Genomic DNA, 22,749 nt, shown 5'->3' with positions numbered 1-22,749 from the left:
TACTGTGTAAACTGCGCAGAACTCCCTGATATGTTATCGTTATCAAAATGAATAGATCAGCACATCGCACACTCTGTCATTCCAACTGTACTGTGTAAACTGGGCAGAACTCCCTGATATGTTATCGTTATCAAAATGAATAGATCAGCACATCGCACCCTCTGTCATTCCAACTGTACTGTGTAAACTGGGCAGAACTCCCTGATATGTTATCGTTATCAAAATGAATAGATCAGCACATCGCACACTCTGTCATTCCAACTGTACTGTGTAAACTGCGCAGAACTCCCTGATATGTTATCGTTATCAGAATGAATAGATCAGCACATCGCACCCTCTGTCATTCCAACTGTACTGTGTAAACTGCGCAGAACTCCCTGATATGTTATCGTTATCAGAATGAATAGATCAGCACATCACACACTCTGTCATTCCAACTGTACTGTGTAAACTGCGCAGAACTCCCGGATATGTTATCGTTATCAAAATGAATAGATCAGCACATCGCACACTCTGTCATTCCAACTGTACTGTGTAAACTGCGCAGAACTCCTGGATATGTTATCGTTATCAAAATGAATAGATCAGCACATCGCACACTCTGTCATTCCAACTGTACTGTGTAAACTGCGCAGAACTCCCTGATATGTTATCGTTATCAAAATGAATAGATCAGCACATCGCACACTCTGTCATTCCAACTGTACTGTGTAAACTGCGCAGAACTCCCTGATATGTTATCGTTATCAAAATGAATAGATCAGCACATCGCACACTCTGTCATTCCAACTGTACTGTGTAAACTGGGCAGAACTCCCTGATATGTTATCGTTATCAGAATGAATAGATCAGCACATCGCACACTCTGTCATTCCAACTGTACTGTGTAAACTGGGCAGAACTCCCGGATATGTTATCGTTATCAAAATGAATAGATCAGCACATCGCACACTCTGTCATTCAAACTGTACTGTGTAAACTGCGCAGAACTCCCTGATATGTTATCGTTATCAGAATGAATAGATCAGCACATCGCACACCCTGTCATTCCAACTGTACTGTGTAAACTGCGCAGAACTCCCGGATATGTTATCGTTATCAAAATGAATAGATCAGCACATCGCACCCTCTGTCATTCCAACTGTACTGTGTAAACTGGGCAGAACTCCCTGATAGGTTATCGTTATCAGAATGAATAGATCAGCACATCGCACACTCTGTCATTCCAACTGTACTGTGTAAACTGCGCAGAACTCCCTGATATGTTATCGTTATCAGAATGAATAGATCAGCACATCGCACACTCTGTCATTCAAACTGTACTGTGTAAACTGGGCAGAACTCCCTGATATGTTATCGTTATTAAAATAAATAGATCAGCACATCGCACACTCTGTCATTCCAACTGTACTGTTTAAACTGCGCAGAACTCCCGGATATGTTATCGTTATCAAAATGAATAGATCAGCACATCGCACCCTCTGTCATTCCAACTGTACTGTGTAAACTGCGCAGAACTCCCTGATATGTTATCGTTATCAGAATGAATAGATCAGCACATCGCACACTCTGTCATTCCAACTGTACTGTGTAAACTGCGCAGAACTCCCGGATATGTTATCGTTATCAGAATGAATAGATCAGCACATCGCACACTCTGTCATTCCAACGGTACTGTGTAAACTGCGCAGAACTCCCTGATATGTTATCGTTATCAAAATGAATAGATCAGCACATCGCACACTCTGTCATTCCAACTGTACTGTGTAAACTGCGCAGAACTCCCGGATATGTTATCGTTATCAAAATGAATAGATCAGCACATCACACACTCTGTCATTCCAACTGTACTGTGTAAACTGGGCAGAACTCCCTGATAGGTTATCGTTATCAAAATGAATAGATCAGCACATCGCACACTCTGTCATTCCAACTGTACTGTGTAAACTGCGCAGAACTCCCTGATAGGTTATCGTTATCAAAATGAATAGATCAGCACATCGCACACTCTGTCATTCCAACTGTACTGTGTAAACTGCGCAGAACTCCCTGATATGTTATCGTTATCAAAATGAATAGATCAGCACATCGCACACTCTGTCATTCAAACTGTACTGTGTAAACTGCGCAGAACTCCCGGATATGTTATCGTTATCAAAATGAATAGATCAGCACATCGCACACTCTGTCATTCAAACTGTACTGTGTAACTGCGCAGAACTCCTTGATATGTTATCGTTATCAAAATGAATAGATCAGCACATCGCACACTCTGTCATTCCAACTGTACTGTGTAAACTGCGCAGAACTCCCTGATATGTTATCGTTATCAAAATGAATAGATCAGCACATCGCACACTCTGTCATTCCAACTGTACTGTGTAAACTGCGCAGAACTCCCTGATATGTTATCGTTATCAAAATGAATAGATGAGCACATCGCACCCTCTGTCATTCCAACTGTACTGTGTAAACTGGGCAGAACTCCCTGATATGTTATCGTTATCAAAATGAATAGATCAGCACATCGCACACTCTGTCATTCCAACTGTACTGTGTAAACTGCGCAGAACTCCCTGATATGTTATCGTTATCAAAATGAATAGATCAGCACATCGCACACTCTGTCATTCCAACTGTACTGTGTAAACTGGGCAGAACTCCCGGATATGTTATCGTTATCAAAATGAATAGATCAGCACATCGCACACTCTGTCATTCCAACTGTACTGTGTAAACTGCGCAGAACTCCCTGATATGTTATCGTTATCAGAATGAATAGATCAGCACATCGCACACTCTGTCATTCCAACTGTACTGTGTAAACTGCGCAGAACTCCCTGATATGTTATCGTTATCAAAATGAATAGATCAGCACATCGCACACTCTGTCATTCCAACTGTACTGTGTAAACTGCGCAGAACTCCCTGATATGTTATCGTTATCAGAATGAATAGATCAGCACATCGCACACCCTGTCATTCCAACTGTACTGTGTAAACTGCGCAGAACTCCCGGATATGTTATCGTTATCAGAATGAATAGATCAGCACATCGCACACTCTGTCATTCCAACTGTACTGTGTAAACTGCGCAGAACTCCCTGATATGTTATCGTTATCAGAATGAATAGATCAGCACATCGCACACCCTGTCATTCCAACTGTACTGTGTAAACTGCGCAGAACTCCCTGATATGTTATCGTTATCAAAATGAATAGATCAGCACATCGCACCCTCTGTCATTCCAACTGTACTGTGTAAACTGGGCAGAACTCCCTGATATGTTATCGTTATCAAAATGAATAGATCAGCACATCGCACACTCTGTCATTCCAACTGTACTGTGTAAACTGCGCAGAACTCCCTGATATGTTATCGTTATCAAAATGAATAGATCAGCACATCGCACACTCTGTCATTCCAACTGTACTGTGTAAACTGCGCAGAACTCCCTGATATGTTATCGTTATCAAAATGAATAGATCAACACATCGCACACTCTGTCATTCCAACTGTACTGTGTAAACTGCGCAGAACTCCCTGATATGTTATCGTTATCAGAATGAATAGATCAGCACATCGCACACTCTGTCATTCAAACTGTACTGTGTAAACTGCGCAGAACTCCCGGATATGTTATCGTTATCAAAATGAATAGATCAGCACATCGCACACTCTGTCATTCCAACTGTACTGTGTAAACTGCGCAGAACTCCCTGATATGTTATCGTTATCAAAATGAATAGATCAGCACATCGCACCCTCTGTCATTCCAACTGTACTGTGTAAACTGGGCAGAACTCCCTGATATGTTATCGTTATCAAAATGAATAGATCAGCACATCGCACACTCTGTCATTCCAACTGTACTGTGTAAACTGCGCAGAACTCCCTGATATGTTATCGTTATCAAAATGAATAGATCAGCACATCGCACACTCTGTCATTCCAACTGTACTGTGTAAACTGGGCAGAACTCCCGGATATGTTATCGTTATCAAAATGAATAGATCAGCACATCGCACACTCTGTCATTCCAACTGTACTGTGTAAACTGCGCAGAACTCCCTGATATGTTATCGTTATCAGAATGAATAGATCAGCACATCGCACACTCTGTCATTCCAACTGTACTGTGTAAACTGCGCAGAACTCCCTGATATGTTATCGTTATCAGAATGAATAGATCAGCACATCGCACACCCTGTCATTCCAACTGTACTGTGTAAACTGCGCAGAACTCCCTGATATGTTATCGTTATCAGAATGAATAGATCAGCACATCGCACACTCTGTCATTCCAACTGTACTGTGTAAACTGCGCAGAACTCCCTGATATGTTATCGTTATCAAAATGAATAGATCAGCACATCGCACACTCTGTCATTCCAACTGTACTGTGTAAACTGCGCAGAACTCCCTGATATGTTATCGTTATCAGAATGAATAGATCAGCACATCGCACACTCTGTCATTCCAACTGTACTGTGTAAACTGCGCAGAACTCCCTGATATGTTATCGTTATCAGAATGAATAGATCAGCACATCGCACACTCTGTCATTCCAACTGTACTGTGTAAACTGCGCAGAACTCCCTGATATGTTATCGTTATCAGAATGAATAGATCAGCACATCGCACACTCTGTCATTCCAACTGTACTGTGTAAACTGCGCAGAACTCCCTGATATGTTATCGTTATCAAAATGAATAGATCAGCACATCGCACACCCTGTCATTCCAACTGTACTGTGTAAACTGCGCAGAACTCCCTGATATGTTATCGTTATCAAAATGAATAGATCAGCACATCGCACACTCTGTCATTCCAACTGTACTGTGTAAACTGCGCAGAACTCCCTGATATGTTATCGTTATCAGAATGAATAGATCAGCACATCGCACACTCTGTCATTCCAACTGTACTGTGTAAACTGCGCAGAACTACCTGATATGTTATCGTTATCAGAATGAATAGATCAGCACATCGCACACTCTGTCATTCCAACTGTACTGTGTAAACTGCGCAGAACTCCCTGATATGTTATCGTTATCAAAATGAATAGATCAGCACATCGCACCCTCTGTCATTCCAACTGTACTGTGTAAACTGCGCAGAACTCCCTGATATGTTATCGTTATCAGAATGAATAGATCAGCACATCGCACACTCTGTCATTCCAACTGTACTGTGTAAACTGCGCAGAACTCCCTGATATGTTATCGTTATCAAAATGAATAGATCAACACATCGCACACTCTGACAATCCAACTGTACTGTGTAAACTGAGCAGAACTCCCTGATATGTTATCATTATCAAAATGAATAGATCAGCACATCGCACACTCTGTCATTCCAACGGTACTGTGTAAACTGCGCAGAACTCCCTGATATGTTATCGTTATCAAAATGAATAGATCAGCACATCGCACACTCTGTCATTCAAACTGTACTGTGTAAACTGCGCAGAACTCCCTGATATGTTATCGTTATCAAAATGAATAGATCAACACATCGCACACCCTGTCATTCCAACTGTACTGTGTAAACTGCGCAGAACTCCCGGATATGTTATCGTTATCAGAATGAATAGATCAGCACATCGCACACTCTGTCATTCCAACGGTACTGTGTAAACTGCGCAGAACTCCCTGATATGTTATCGTTATCAAAATGAATAGATCAGCACATCGCACACTCTGTCATTCCAACTGTACTGTGTAAACTGCGCAGAACTCCCGGATATGTTATCGTTATCAAAATGAATAGATCAGCACATCACACACTCTGTCATTCCAACTGTACTGTGTAAACTGGGCAGAACTCCCTGATAGGTTATCGTTATCAAAATGAATAGATCAGCACATCGCACACTCTGTCATTCCAACTGTACTGTGTAAACTGCGCAGAACTCCCTGATAGGTTATCGTTATCAAAATGAATAGATCAGCACATCGCACACTCTGTCATTCCAACTGTACTGTGTAAACTGCGCAGAACTCCCTGATATGTTATCGTTATCAAAATGAATAGATCAGCACATCGCACACTCTGTCATTCAAACTGTACTGTGTAAACTGCGCAGAACTCCCGGATATGTTATCGTTATCAAAATGAATAGATCAGCACATCGCACACTCTGTCATTCAAACTGTACTGTGTAACTGCGCAGAACTCCTTGATATGTTATCGTTATCAAAATGAATAGATCAGCACATCGCACACTCTGTCATTCCAACTGTACTGTGTAAACTGCGCAGAACTCCCTGATATGTTATCGTTATCAAAATGAATAGATCAGCACATCGCACACTCTGTCATTCCAACTGTACTGTGTAAACTGCGCAGAACTCCCTGATATGTTATCGTTATCAAAATGAATAGATCAGCACATCGCACCCTCTGTCATTCCAACTGTACTGTGTAAACTGGGCAGAACTCCCTGATATGTTATCGTTATCAAAATGAATAGATCAGCACATCGCACACTCTGTCATTCCAACTGTACTGTGTAAACTGCGCAGAACTCCCTGATATGTTATCGTTATCAAAATGAATAGATCAGCACATCGCACACTCTGTCATTCCAACTGTACTGTGTAAACTGGGCAGAACTCCCGGATATGTTATCGTTATCAAAATGAATAGATCAGCACATCGCACACTCTGTCATTCCAACTGTACTGTGTAAACTGCGCAGAACTCCCTGATATGTTATCGTTATCAGAATGAATAGATCAGCACATCGCACACTCTGTCATTCCAACTGTACTGTGTAAACTGCGCAGAACTCCCTGATATGTTATCGTTATCAAAATGAATAGATCAGCACATCGCACACTCTGTCATTCCAACTGTACTGTGTAAACTGCGCAGAACTCCCTGATATGTTATCGTTATCAGAATGAATAGATCAGCACATCGCACACCCTGTCATTCCAACTGTACTGTGTAAACTGCGCAGAACTCCCGGATATGTTATCGTTATCAGAATGAATAGATCAGCACATCGCACACTCTGTCATTCCAACTGTACTGTGTAAACTGCGCAGAACTCCCTGATATGTTATCGTTATCAGAATGAATAGATCAGCACATCGCACACCCTGTCATTCCAACTGTACTGTGTAAACTGCGCAGAACTCCCGGATATGTTATCGTTATCAAAATGAATAGATCAGCACATCGCACACTCTGTCATTCCAACTGTACTGTGTAAACTGCGCAGAACTCCCTGATATGTTATCGTTATCAAAATGAATAGATCAGCACATCGCACCCTCTGTCATTCCAACTGTACTGTGTAAACTGGGCAGAACTCCCTGATATGTTATCGTTATCAAAATGAATAGATCAGCACATCGCACACTCTGTCATTCCAACTGTACTGTGTAAACTGCGCAGAACTCCCTGATATGTTATCGTTATCAAAATGAATAGATCAGCACATCGCACACTCTGTCATTCCAACTGTACTGTGTAAACTGCGCAGAACTCCCGGATATGTTATCGTTATCAAAATGAATAGATCAACACATCGCACACTCTGTCATTCCAACTGTACTGTGTAAACTGCGCAGAACTCCCTGATATGTTATCGTTATCAGAATGAATAGATCAGCACATCGCACACTCTGTCATTCAAACTGTACTGTGTAAACTGCGCAGAACTCCCGGATATGTTATCGTTATCAAAATGAATAGATCAGCACATCGCACACTCTGTCATTCCAACTGTACTGTGTAAACTGCGCAGAACTCCCTGATATGTTATCGTTATCAAAATGAATAGATCAGCACATCGCACCCTCTGTCATTCCAACTGTACTGTGTAAACTGGGCAGAACTCCCTGATATGTTATCGTTATCAAAATGAATAGATCAGCACATCGCACACTCTGTCATTCCAACTGTACTGTGTAAACTGCGCAGAACTCCCTGATATGTTATCGTTATCAAAATGAATAGATCAGCACATCGCACACTCTGTCATTCCAACTGTACTGTGTAAACTGGGCAGAACTCCCGGATATGTTATCGTTATCAAAATGAATAGATCAGCACATCGCACACTCTGTCATTCCAACTGTACTGTGTAAACTGCGCAGAACTCCCTGATATGTTATCGTTATCAGAATGAATAGATCAGCACATCGCACACTCTGTCATTCCAACTGTACTGTGTAAACTGCGCAGAACTCCCTGATATGTTATCGTTATCAGAATGAATAGATCAGCACATCGCACACCCTGTCATTCCAACTGTACTGTGTAAACTGCGCAGAACTCCCTGATATGTTATCGTTATCAGAATGAATAGATCAGCACATCGCACACTCTGTCATTCCAACTGTACTGTGTAAACTGCGCAGAACTCCCTGATATGTTATCGTTATCAAAATGAATAGATCAGCACATCGCACACTCTGTCATTCCAACTGTACTGTGTAAACTGCGCAGAACTCCCTGATATGTTATCGTTATCAGAATGAATAGATCAGCACATCGCACACTCTGTCATTCCAACTGTACTGTGTAAACTGCGCAGAACTCCCTGATATGTTATCGTTATCAGAATGAATAGATCAGCACATCGCACACTCTGTCATTCCAACTGTACTGTGTAAACTGCGCAGAACTCCCTGATATGTTATCGTTATCAGAATGAATAGATCAGCACATCGCACACTCTGTCATTCCAACTGTACTGTGTAAACTGCGCAGAACTCCCTGATATGTTATCGTTATCAAAATGAATAGATCAGCACATCGCACACCCTGTCATTCCAACTGTACTGTGTAAACTGCGCAGAACTCCCTGATATGTTATCGTTATCAAAATGAATAGATCAGCACATCGCACACTCTGTCATTCCAACTGTACTGTGTAAACTGCGCAGAACTCCCTGATATGTTATCGTTATCAGAATGAATAGATCAGCACATCGCACACTCTGTCATTCCAACTGTACTGTGTAAACTGCGCAGAACTCCCTGATATGTTATCGTTATCAGAATGAATAGATCAGCACATCGCACACTCTGTCATTCCAACTGTACTGTGTAAACTGCGCAGAACTCCCTGATATGTTATCGTTATCAAAATGAATAGATCAGCACATCGCACCCTCTGTCATTCCAACTGTACTGTGTAAACTGCGCAGAACTCCCTGATATGTTATCGTTATCAGAATGAATAGATCAGCACATCGCACACTCTGTCATTCCAACTGTACTGTGTAAACTGCGCAGAACTCCCTGATATGTTATCGTTATCAGAATGAATAGATCAGCACATCGCACACCCTGTCATTCCAACTGTACTGTGTAAACTGCGCAGAACTCCCTGATATGTTATCGTTATCAAAATGAATAGATCAACACATCGCACACTCTGACAATCCAACTGTACTGTGTAAACTGAGCAGAACTCCCTGATATGTTATCATTATCAAAATGAATAGATCAGCACATCGCACACTCTGTCATTCCAACGGTACTGTGTAAACTGCGCAGAACTCCCTGATATGTTATCGTTATCAAAATGAATAGATCAGCACATCGCACACTCTGTCATTCAAACTGTACTGTGTAAACTGCGCAGAACTCCCTGATATGTTATCGTTATCAAAATGAATAGATCAACACATCGCACACCCTGTCATTCCAACTGTACTGTGTAAACTGCGCAGAACTCCCTGATATGTTATCGTTATCAAAATGAATAGATCAACACATCGCACACTCTGACAATCCAACTGTACTGTGTAAACTGAGCAGAACTCCCTGATATGTTATCGTTATCAAAATGAATAGATCAGCACATCGCACACTCTGTCATTCCAACGGTACTGTGTAAACTGCGCAGAACTCCCTGATATGTTATCGTTATCAGAATGAATAGATCAGCACATCGCACACTCTGTCATTCCAACTGTACTGTGTAAACTGCGCAGAACTCCCTGATATGTTATCGTTATCAGAATGAATAGATCAGCACATCGCACACCCTGTCATTCCAACTGTACTGTGTAAACTGCGCAGAACTCCCTGATATGTTATCGTTATCAAAATGAATAGATCAACACATCGCACACTCTGACAATCCAACTGTACTGTGTAAACTGAGCAGAACTCCCTGATATGTTATCATTATCAAAATGAATAGATCAGCACATCGCACACTCTGTCATTCCAACGGTACTGTGTAAACTGCGCAGAACTCCCTGATATGTTATCGTTATCAAAATGAATAGATCAGCACATCGCACACTCTGTCATTCCAACGGTACTGTGTAAACTGCGCAGAACTCCCTGATATGTTATCGTTATCAAAATGAATAGATCAGCACATCGCACACTCTGTCATTCCAACTGTACTGTGTAAACTGCGCAGAACTCCCTGATATGTTATCGTTATCAGAATGAATAGATCAGCACATCGCACACCCTGTCATTCCAACTGTACTGTGTAAACTGCGCAGAACTCCCTGATATGTTATCGTTATCAAAATGAATAGATCAACACATCGCACACTCTGACAATCCAACTGTACTGTGTAAACTGAGCAGAACTCCCTGATATGTTATCATTATCAAAATGAATAGATCAGCACATCGCACACTCTGTCATTCCAACGGTACTGTGTAAACTGCGCAGAACTCCCTGATATGTTATCGTTATCAAAATGAATAGATCAGCACATCGCACACTCTGTCATTCCAACGGTACTGTGTAAACTGCGCAGAACTCCCTGATATGTTATCGTTATCAAAATGAATAGATCAGCACATCGCACACTCTGTCATTCAAACTGTACTGTGTAAACTGCGCAGAACTCCCGGATATGTTATCGTTATCAGAATGAATAGATCAGCACATCGCACACTCTGTCATTCCAACTGTACTGTGTAAACTGCGCAGAACTCCCTGATATGTTATCGTTATCAAAATGAATAGATCAGCACATCGCACCCTCTGTCATTCCAACTGTACTGTGTAAACTGCGCAGAACTCCCTGATATGTTATCGTTATCAGAATGAATAGATCAGCACATCGCACACTCTGTCATTCCAACTGTACTGTGTAAACTGCGCAGAACTCCCTGATATGTTATCGTTATCAAAATGAATAGATCAGCACATCGCACACTCTGTCATTCCAACTGTACTGTGTAAACTGCGCAGAACTCCCTGATATGTTATCGTTATCAAAATGAATAGATCAGCACATCGCACACTCTGTCATTCCAACTGTACTGTGTAAACTGGGCAGAACTCCCTGATATGTTATCGTTATCAAAATGAATAGATCAGCACATCGCGCCCTCTGTCATTCCAACTGTACTGTGTAAACTGGGCAGAACTCCCTGATAGGTTATCGTTATCAGAATGAATAGATCAGCACATCGCACACTCTGTCATTCCAACTGTACTGTGTAAACTGCGCAGAACTCCCTGATATGTTATCGTTATCAGAATGAATAGATCAGCACATCGCACACTCTGTCATTCCAACGGTACTGTGTAAACTGCGCAGAACTCCCTGATATGTTATCGTTATCAAAATGAATAGATCAGCACATCGCACACTCTGTCATTCAAACTGTACTGTGTAAACTGCGCAGAACTCCCGGATATGTTATCGTTATCAGAATGAATAGATCAGCACATCGCACACTCTGTCATTCCAACTGTACTGTGTAAACTGCGCAGAACTCCCTGATATGTTATCGTTATCAAAATGAATAGATCAGCACATCGCACCCTCTGTCATTCCAACTGTACTGTGTAAACTGCGCAGAACTCCCTGATATGTTATCGTTATCAGAATGAATAGATCAGCACATCGCACACTCTGTCATTCCAACTGTACTGTGTAAACTGCGCAGAACTCCCTGATATGTTATCGTTATCAAAATGAATAGATCAGCACATCGCACACTCTGTCATTCCAACTGTACTGTGTAAACTGCGCAGAACTCCCTGATATGTTATCGTTATCAAAATGAATAGATCAGCACATCGCACACTCTGTCATTCCAACTGTACTGTGTAAACTGGGCAGAACTCCCTGATATGTTATCGTTATCAAAATGAATAGATCAGCACATCGCGCACTCTGTCATTCAAACTGTACTGTGTAAACTGCGCAGAACTCCCGGATATGTTATCGTTATCAGAATGAATAGATCAGCACATCGCACACTCTGTCATTCAAACTGTACTGTGTAAACTGCGCAGAACTCCCTGATATGTTATCGTTATCAGAATGAATAGATCAGCACATCGCACACTCTGTCATTCCAACTGTACTGTGTAAACTGGGCAGAACTCCCTGATATGTTATCGTTATCAGAATGAATAGATCAGCACATCGCACACTCTGTCATTCCAACTGTACTGTGTAAACTGCGCAGAACTCCCTGATATGTTATCGTTATCAAAATGAATAGATCAGCACATCGCACACTCTGTCATTCCAACTGTACTGTGTAAACTGGGCAGAACTCCCTGATATGTTATCGTTATCAAAATGAATAGATCAGCACATCGCACACTCTGTCATTCAAACTGTACTGTGTAAACTGCGCAGAACTCCCGGATATGTTATCGTTATCAAAATGAATAGATCAGCACATCGCACACTCTGTCATTCCAACTGTACTGTGTAAACTGCGCAGAACTCCCTGATATGTTATCGTTATCAAAATGAATAGATCAGCACATCGCACACTCTGTCATTCCAACTGTACTGTGTAAACTGCGCAGAACTCCCTGATATGTTATCGTTATCAAAATGAATAGATCAGCACATCGCACACTCTGTCATTCCAACTGTACTGTGTAAACTGGGCAGAACTCCCTGATATGTTATCGTTATCAAAATGAATAGATCAGCACATCGCACACTCTGTCATTCCAACTGTACTGTGTAAACTGCGCAGAACTCCCTGATATGTTATCGTTATCAAAATGAATAGATCAGCACATCGCACACTCTGTCATTCCAACTGTACTGTGTAAACTGGGCAGAACTCCCTGATATGTTATCGTTATCAAAATGAATAGATCAGCACATCGCACACTCTGTCATTCCAACGGTACTGTGTAAACTGCGCAGAACTCCCGGATATGTTATCGTTATCAAAATGAATAGATCAGCACATCGCACACTCTGTCATTCCAACTGTACTGTGTAAACTGCGCAGAACTCCCTGATATGTTATCGTTATCAAAATGAATAGATCAGCACATCGCACACTCTGTCATTCCAACTGTACTGTGTAAACTGCGCAGAACTCCCTGATATGTTATCGTTATCAAAATGAATAGATCAGCACATCGCACACTCTGTCATTCCAACTGTACTGTGTAAACTGGGCAGAACTCCCTGATATGTTATCGTTATCAAAATGAATAGATCAGCACATCGCACACTCTGTCATTCCAACTGTACTGTGTAAACTGGGCAGAACTCCCGGATATGTTATCGTTATCAAAATGAATAGATCAGCACATCGCACACTCTGTCATTCCAACTGTACTGTGTAAACTGCGCAGAACTCCCTGATATGTTATCGTTATCAAAATGAATAGATCAGAAGTGATTTGTTTGAATTTGTTACGGATATGTTTGTTTTGTTTTCGGTTCCCATCATTTCAGACATTCAGACGCTTCAATTTCAGAATAAACTGAAATTCAGTTCGGAACAAAACTAATTGTACGTCTAGTCTTTTATTTGTAAAATGTGTGTAAAGCCAGTATTTTAGTAACACAAAGTATATCATATTAAACAGACTTCTTTGCAATGTTCATCTTTCCCTCTGTGCAGAGCTGATTGAAGTCACTGATCATTCTGGGATGGATTTTCTGAGCCATTTGAAAAAATAAATAAATTCTTCTGCTTCTACTGTTTTATTAGTAACTTTATTAATGATGTATTTAAGATCCCAGTTTATGCTCTCAGTGATAATAATGATATGATTGGGCCTGGCCACCAGATGGTTCCATTTTTAGGTGTCACTGTTGTGGTCCGTCGTGGCTTCATTGATGTCACTGTCTGGTATGCGATGTTACAAAGTATTAGTCCATAAATATACTGACTCCAGGATTTGTTTGTTGTACCACTGCCACACACAGGTTAGAGTGAGTATTGCATCTTCTCCAGACACACTGTACTAAACACCATACGGAATCATGTCCATATGGGTCAATGCTGCTACACGGCTTGGGATACAGTTTTTATGGCTTTGTTTTGTCCTTATATTGTACCATTCAGGTGTCCGTGTGTCCAGATCTCAATCTTCTTTTTCTTATCATAAAGAAAATAGTTTTCTTGCTCCTTAAAATTTCAATAAATAGTGAATTACAAGAAGAATGTAACTGATTGCATTACTCATATATCTTTAATAAATGCTCATATCTGTTTTACATGACCACACCCCCACCACCTCACGCAAAGATGGAGGTGCTCAGTTCTATGATAGAGGTAAATACAGCAAAGCGGATTTCTACATTTTATTTTATTTTTCAGACCTCACAAACAAACATTTGTTAAATATAGGGGACAAGTAAACATCATATTAAAATTCCTTCCCCTAAGACAAGCATTGACTGTGTCACTATGTGGCTTCAGTTGCGTCCCTCTCAATAGTTGGATGTCACAATCCTGGACATGTGCTCTGTGGCTCTAGAAAAGCTTGTGCATGTCTCCATTTTGTATTAGCTGTCTGTGATGACCCAGAGACACAGGACATCAAAGAAAGAACTTAGAACGAAGAGACTTGGATCTCCAATCAGGACATTTCAGTTGGTTATAATTATATTATAATTAAGAGCAGGATTAACCATAAGGTGAGTTAAGGCAAACGCCTAGGGCCCAGTAGTTAGACAGAGACCCCAGATCCATGAATTTGCTTTGCCCTGTGCACCATCCATATTTGAAGAATGAAACAAGGTCTCAAATCGTATCTTGTGCCCCGTATGATCTTATACCGATTTTTAATTGAAATTAATGATTGTAAATTCAGTAAAACCATTCAAAAGCATTCAGTATGTCTCAACTGGGCAAAGGAAAACAAGAAATAGGGCATATTTATCCTAAAACGAAATCCTCCAGGGGTCCCACTAAAATAAAAAAAAAGACGAACAAGAGAAAGACGAAAATAATGTTTGTTGTAAATACCTCATCTGCTTTATGGGCATTAAACCCCATTAGATGAATAATTTGATCTAAATATAAGTTACATATACACTTCAACTAACTCCCTTAATATATCTCCGACTGCTTGTTCTGACACATTCCTTCATTTATATGTTACTTCTAACTTACCCTAAAGCTCATATTACTTTCTCTTATAACTAATTCTACAGCTTTAAGAGGGTGAAGAAAGATCTGTATCATTTCATCTATTGCTAACATAATGTCACCATATATTAGAGTTCTATTTCCACAATCTATGTATGTATCTGTTATTTGATTCGTTGTTAAGGCTGATGCGGGTAGTGTTCCTTTTAAAGTCACATTTCTACACAAATAGTAAATAGTCCTGCACACAAACAAGTTGTTAAAGAAAATGTAAGTCCTTTATTAGAGTAAATGTTGCCCGGAGAGATGACACTCTAAATTCACAGGCTTGGTCAAGATGAGGCACAGGAGGGGGGCCCAGCTAGCAGCTCAGTGTCTTACTTGCGGTGCTGAGAATTTTATATAGCCCGCTGTTGCTGTTTTTGCATATAAACTGCCATTAGACGCTCCGAATGCTGCAATCCGGCAAGGCGTGATGACATCACAGTGAGGTCCGGAGAAAATCGAATGGTGGACTTTTTTTTTTTAAGTAGAATGGGAGAGACTCTAGGCCCAAATCAATATTCCACTATACACTGTAATGAGCAAGATTACATTTCAGTGTAAGATAAAAGGCTACAGTTCTCACTTTGGGCAGAGACACACCGTGCTCTTTTCCTAATAGTGTGCAGGGGAAGAACGCAGGTACAGGAGTAAGATGATGATGCACAGAGTTGCGAGCGCTGAACTTGTTATGTTGAAGGCTCGAGCTGTCTTTGCATCTTCTACAGCCCCAGTGAGATCATTCAACAGCTTTTTATCACGGACCTGAGGGAAGGAAAAAGAGGATTACCTATGATCGGTGGTGGATGGAAAAAACATAAAATTCCAACATAACTGAGAACTATTCATTTAAAAAAAAAAATGCTAATTTTTTACTTACACTGATTCTATATGGAGGTAAATGAACACATGCCAAGCTGAATATCCAACCAGGTAGAGACGTACCTAGCGTATTTGGTGCTATAGGAGCATTGTCTGTTCCTATCCTTCAGAATTTTACCTTTTTGGTGTTTCCCCAGTGTGTCTTTTCTGACAATTCTCACTACCTTGTGAATATCTCCAGACCCCACACACTCCATCATGACTCTCATAGCCGCTATCACCCCCATGGGTATCTCTCCTGACAGTCTTCACTTCCTTGTGCATTTCTCCTGATCCTTCTTACCCACTGGTGTCTCTCCCGCCCATCTTTATCCACTTGTATGTTTGTCCAACTCTACCCCCTACCCTCCTCAATATATCACCTATCTATACTGTACTGAGGCCGAGAGGAGGATCATGTTCCTCTGCCCCTTCTGTCAGTACAGCTCAGATCAAGCATCATGCAGACTCCACAGAATCCAGCATAGTGATCAATTTCAGCCACATTCATACCAAATAAGACAGCTCAGCCTACAGTGTTTCTTCAGCTTGGTGACATCTTTAACCCCTTAAGGACCAAACTTCTGGAATAAAAGGGAATCATGACATGTCACACGTCATGTGTCCTTAAGGGGTTAAAGACTGAGCGGTCTGTTTCTGCCACAAACTGGATTTGTTAAGCATTGCAGTTTGGGGTTTTATTGACTGAATTACGCAATAACTAAATCTCAGATTAGTGGTCATCATTAAGGACTGATCTGCCAGACACAGCTTCTCAGACCATACGTTCTCTCATCTTTATTTTCCCTTATATGTGCATCTGTAAATTAATATGTGATGGTCTCGTAAAAAGGTGGGGAAATAACAGCGCAGCTCCATAACCTACGAAGCCATGTTGTTACATTTCATTCTCCATTTACCTTACACTAGCAGTACAATGGAAAACTCCTCTTAAACAGGTTTAGGATTTAATCATTTTAAACTTGCCTTAAAAGTTTTACTTTCAGAATCCCTTATATTATTATTATTTTTAATATTTTATTATTTATATATCGCCAGCTAATTCCGTAGCGCTGTAATAAAGGTATCCGAGTCCATCCAAGTAACTGATAAGTATGACACCATTTGCCTCCTGGACATGTTTTACCACCTAGAAACGTATATTATACTCAGTCTGTTTGTTTTAAGTGGACAAAAAAAAGTGTGGGGAAAAAAAGAATAACACAAACGATGGATACAATAAAGATACCTTTGACTGAGCCTCGTTTGCAGCAAATCCTCAAGCTACATCTCCCACCAGTGGCATCAACTGATAAGTATTTGAGATGTCTCATCCAATCACGATTCTCCTAAATGTTTCGATGGAATAACTGTATAATATCTCTGCTGGTTCCATTCACTCGTTGAACAGTTTAATTCATTCAACATTCATTTTTATCAGAATTCACCTGGATTCACTGCCATACACTTGGCCATAGAAACTCATGTCTATTCCTCCTCGAAGAGGGACACAAAACTGCATTTGTTTTTGTTAAAAACAAACATTTTTCTTATCAGTTCAAAATTAGAATCTAGATAATTTTGCATAATGCAGTATAGATCCTTTTGTGCAAATGATATGTTCAGTATGTTCCTTCAAACATTCTAGGCCAACCATGTACACATTGTAGTAAGAGAACTTATCATTTGATACCTTATTTTGTTTGTGCCCAATATATTTAACTTTATAGAATTGGTGTCATTTTCTACATGTTCTACAATTCCATAGGCTCAACAGTTCTTCAAGTTTGACTCACCTTGAGTGAATAGGCCAGGGCAATGAAGCCTAGACAGCAGAAATTCAGGTAGACAAAGTTGAAGATGGACCACAGGTAATAGTCGTTTACCTCTGTTGTCTCTGGGGAAATCTCAATTACAGTAACTGGGGGTCCGCTTTTTCCTGTTGTTGTGTAAACTGTGCCAGGTGGTGGTTTTATTTTCTTTTTGTCCCACTCCAAAGTATGTTTACATTGTGCAGGTGGCCAAGTGCCCTCTCCCTTGTATGCTTTGTTATCCATAATTTTGCCAAGGAATGAGCAAGGCTACTTTTAGCCCCACCCAGGAGGAGCCAAACCCTGCCCACTCAGAGCGCACAACAGCTGCAAAGGAGAAGGAAGAGGACATTTAGCTTGATAATGAGGGTAGTTTGAACTGTATGTCTAAGATTATAGCAAAACAATTGTTTTAAATTATATATTAGGCACCATAATTAGATATACAGCCGAAGGAAAATGCATGATTTGAGGAATTAGAACATTGAACAAAAATAAACAAAATGATAGTGATATAACTGAAAAGCAGGTTGGTGACAAATTAAAACAAAATGTTTCATACAAAAGAATTTAAAAAAAGTATACGATTTAACTCAAAACTATGCTGCTCAAAACATTAAAAACCCAATTGAAATTCAAAAGAGCTACTAGTACAAACTGTGAAATTCTCTCTAATTAATTCTTATCTCTATTGGTCAACTATTCCTCCTCTCCCTGTTCTGCAGTGTGATTCTGCAGCACACACAGCCATTCATTGCGTTGCCTTGGGTATTGCAGGCAAAAAAAAAGGCAGTCAATAAGCCTGCAGCGCACTGCATCATACATCTCACAGTGCAATGCTCTGCAGCTAGTATTAAGCACAAAGTATCACAGTATCAGACACGGCAAGGCATGCTGCATGCATCACAGACTTGACAAGCTATAGCATCCCACTGCATTGCACACCCAGGGTGCCTCACTGCATTCAACAACTGAGTGCTACACTGCATGCATCACAGACATGACAAGCTATAGCATCCCACTGCACCGCACACCCAGGGTGCCTCACTGCATTCAACAACTGAGTGCTACACTGCATGCATCACAGACATGACAAGCTATAGCATCCCACTGCACCGCACACCCAGGGTGCCTCACTGCATTCAACAACTGAGTGCTACACTGCATGCATCATAGACATGACAAGCTATAGCATCCCACTGCACCGCACACCCAGGGTGCCTCACTGCATTCAACAACTGAGTGCTACACTGCATGCATCATAGACATGACAAGCTATAGCATCCCACTGCACCGCACACCCAGGGTGCCTCACTGCATTTAACAACTGAGTGCTACACTGCATGCATCATAGACATGACAAGCTATAGCATCCCACTGCACCGCACACCCAGGGTGCCTCACTGCATTCAACAACTGAGTGCTACACTGCATGCATCACAGACATGACAAGCTATAGCATCCCACTGCATTGCACACCCAGGGTGCCTCACTGCATTCAACAACTGAGTGCTACACTGCATGCATCACAGACATGACAAGCTATAGCATCCCACTGCACCGCACACCCAGGGTACCTCACTGCATTCAACAACTGAGTGCTACACTGCATGCATCACAGACATGACAAGCTATAGCATCCCACTGCACCGCACACCCAGGGTGCCTCACTGCATTCAACAACTGAGTGCTACACTGCATGCATCACAGACATGACAAGCTATAGCATCCCACTGCACCGCAAACCCAGGGTGCCTCACTGCATTTAACAACTGAGTGCTACACTGCATGCATCACAGACATGACAAGCTATAGCATCCCACTGCACTGCACACCCAGGGTGCCTCACTGCATTTAACAACTGAGTGCTACACTGCATGCATCACAGACATGACAAGCTATAGCATCCCACTGCACTGCACACCCAGGGTGCCTCACTGCATTCAACAACTGAGTGCTACACTGCATGCATCACAGACATGACAAGCTATAGCATCCCACTGCACCGCACACCCAGGGTGCCTCACTGCATTTAACAACTGAGTGCTACACTGCATGCATCACAGACATGACAAGCTATAGCATCCCACTGCATTGCACACCCAGGGTGCCTCACTGCATTTAACAACTGAGTGCTACACTGCATGCATCACAGACATGACAAGCTATAGCATCCCACTGCATTGCACACCCAGGGTGCCTCACTGCATTCAACAACTGAGTGCTACACTGCATGCATCACAGACATGACAAGCTATAGCATCCCACTGCACCGCACACCCAGGGTGCCTCACTGCATTTAACAACTGAGTGCTACACTGCATGCATCACAGACATGACAAGCTATAGCATCCCACTGCACTGCACACCCAGGGTGCCTCACTGCATTTAACAACTGAGTGCTACACTGCATGCATCACAGACATGACAAGCTATAGCATCCCACTGCACTGCACACCCAGGGTGCCTCACTGCATTTAACAACTGAGTGCTACACTGCATGCATCACAGACATGACAAGCTATAGCATCCCACTGCACCGCACACCCAGGGTGCCTCACTGCATTTAACAACTGAGTGCTACACTGCATGCATCACAGACATGGCAAGCTATAGCATCCCACTGCATTGCACACCCAGGGTGCCTCACTGCATTTAACAACTGAGTGCTACACTGCATGCATCACAGACATGACAAGCTATAGCATCCCACTGCACCGCACACCCAGGGTGCCTCACTGCATTCAACAACTGAGTGCTACACTGCATGCATCACAGACATGACAAGCTATACAATCCCACTGCACCGCACACCCAGGGTGCCTCACTGCATTCAACAACTGAGTGCTACACTGCATGCATCACAGACATGACAAGCTATAGCATCCCACTGCACTGCACACCCAGGGTGCCTCACTGCATTCAACAACTGAGTGCTACACTGCATGCATCACAGACATGACAAGCTATAGCATCCCACTGCACTGCAAACCCAGGGTGCCTCACTGCATTTAACAACTGAGTGCTACACTGCATGCATCACAGACATGACAAGCTATAGCATCCCACTGCACTGCACACCCAGGGTGCCTCACTGCATTTAACAACTGAGTGCTACACTGCATGCATCACAGACATGACAAGCTATAGCATCCCACTGCACCGCACACCCAGGGTGCCTCACTGCATTCAACAACTGAGTGCTACACTGCATGCAGAACACTTGAGGTCATCACAACACACAGTGAAAACAGAGCATCTCTCTGGATCCAGCAACAGCACCAAAGTATTAGCGATTTACTATATAATCGTACTTAGACATCCACAGCCATCTATCTGCAGCCCTTCCAGAGCCCTGCACTGCATTAACAAGAAAGCTGCAGAAAGCTGTGATCCATTGTCCCTCTGACCCCTGCAGACCATCACATCACATATAGCTTTCTGCAGAAATCCGCAAAGTATCATCTTACTCATTCTATTGCAGCGGCCCTCCCCATCCCAGTCTGTAACAAACCCTCTCTCGTTACTTGCCACTCACCTCAAGGGGCTCTTCCTTTCGTTAGGACCCCTCTGTTCTCCTGTCTGTGACCAGTGGGGATCCCCAGGGAGAGAGAACAGAGAGCAGCTGCATTTCTTAAAACAAGAGACTGTCTGTATCAGGCAGACAGACCATAGGAAAACAGGAGGGAGGAGAGAAGGAGAAAAAGAGGCAGACAGAGATTGGAGGAATGAAAGAGGGAAATAATAGGAGGGACATGCAAGGACATTAAAAGAAGAAAATCAATATTGTTACCCTCAGGGGGAGCTACAGATACTGCAGACTAGTTAGTGATGGGAGGATACAGAGTATTAAAATGTACAATAAAATGTCAGTGATAGGAGGATACAGATTATTAGAATGTACAATACAATGTCAGTGATAGGAAGATACAGATTATTAGAATGTACAATACAATGTCAGTGATAGGAAGATACAGATTATTAGAATGTACAATACAATGTCAGTGATAGGAGGATACAGAGTATTAGAATTTACAATACATTGTCAGTGATAGGAGGATACAGATTATTAGAATGTACAATAAAATGTCAGTGATAGCAAGATACAGAGTATTAGAATGTACAATAAAATGTCAGTATTAGGAAGATACAGATTATTAGAATGTACAATATAATGTCAGTGATAGGAGGATACAGATTATTAGAATGTACAATAAAATGTCAGTGATAGCAAGATACAGAGTATTAGAATGTACAATAAAATGTCAGTATTAGGAGGATACAGATTATTAGAATGTACAATACAATGTCAGTGATAGGAAGATACAGATTATTAGAATGTACAATACAATGTCAGTGATAGGAAGATACAGATTATTAGAATGTACAATGCAATGTCAGTGATAGGAGGATACAGAGTATTAGAATGTACAATACATTGTCAGTGATAGGAAGATACAGATTATTAGAATGTACAATAAAATGTCAGTGATAGGAGGATACAGATTATTAGAATGTACAATACAATGTCAGTGATAGGAAGATACAGATTATTAGAATGTACAATACAATGTCAGTGATAGGAGGATACAGATTATTAGAATGTATAATAAAATGTCAGTGATAGGAAGATACAGATTATTAGAATGTACAATAAAATGTCAGTGATAGGAAGATACAGATTATTAGAATGTACAATACAATGTCAGTGATAGGAG

General features: G+C 41.4%; 1 protein-coding gene across 1 annotated transcript; it reads right to left on the bottom strand.

Moving 5' to 3' along the window:
- Positions 1 to 14,512: 14,512 nt before the first annotated feature.
- IFITM10 (interferon induced transmembrane protein 10) lies at positions 14,513 to 21,753 on the bottom strand. Its single transcript, XM_063438667.1, has 3 exons — positions 21,570 to 21,753; positions 18,017 to 18,358; positions 14,513 to 16,124 (listed from the first exon to the last, which is right to left on the bottom strand). The coding sequence occupies exons 2-3, from the start codon at positions 18,275 to 18,277 to the stop codon at positions 15,975 to 15,977; spliced, it is 411 nt and encodes a 136-aa protein (XP_063294737.1). The 5' UTR covers positions 18,278 to 18,358; positions 21,570 to 21,753; the 3' UTR covers positions 14,513 to 15,974.
- Positions 21,754 to 22,749: the final 996 nt, after the last annotated feature.

Source organism: Pelobates fuscus, chromosome 12 (assembly GCF_036172605.1).
Source record: "Pelobates fuscus isolate aPelFus1 chromosome 12, aPelFus1.pri, whole genome shotgun sequence".
Lineage (NCBI taxonomy): Eukaryota > Metazoa > Chordata > Amphibia > Anura > Pelobatidae > Pelobates > Pelobates fuscus.
This window is presented reverse-complemented; position numbering and strand designations above follow the sequence as displayed.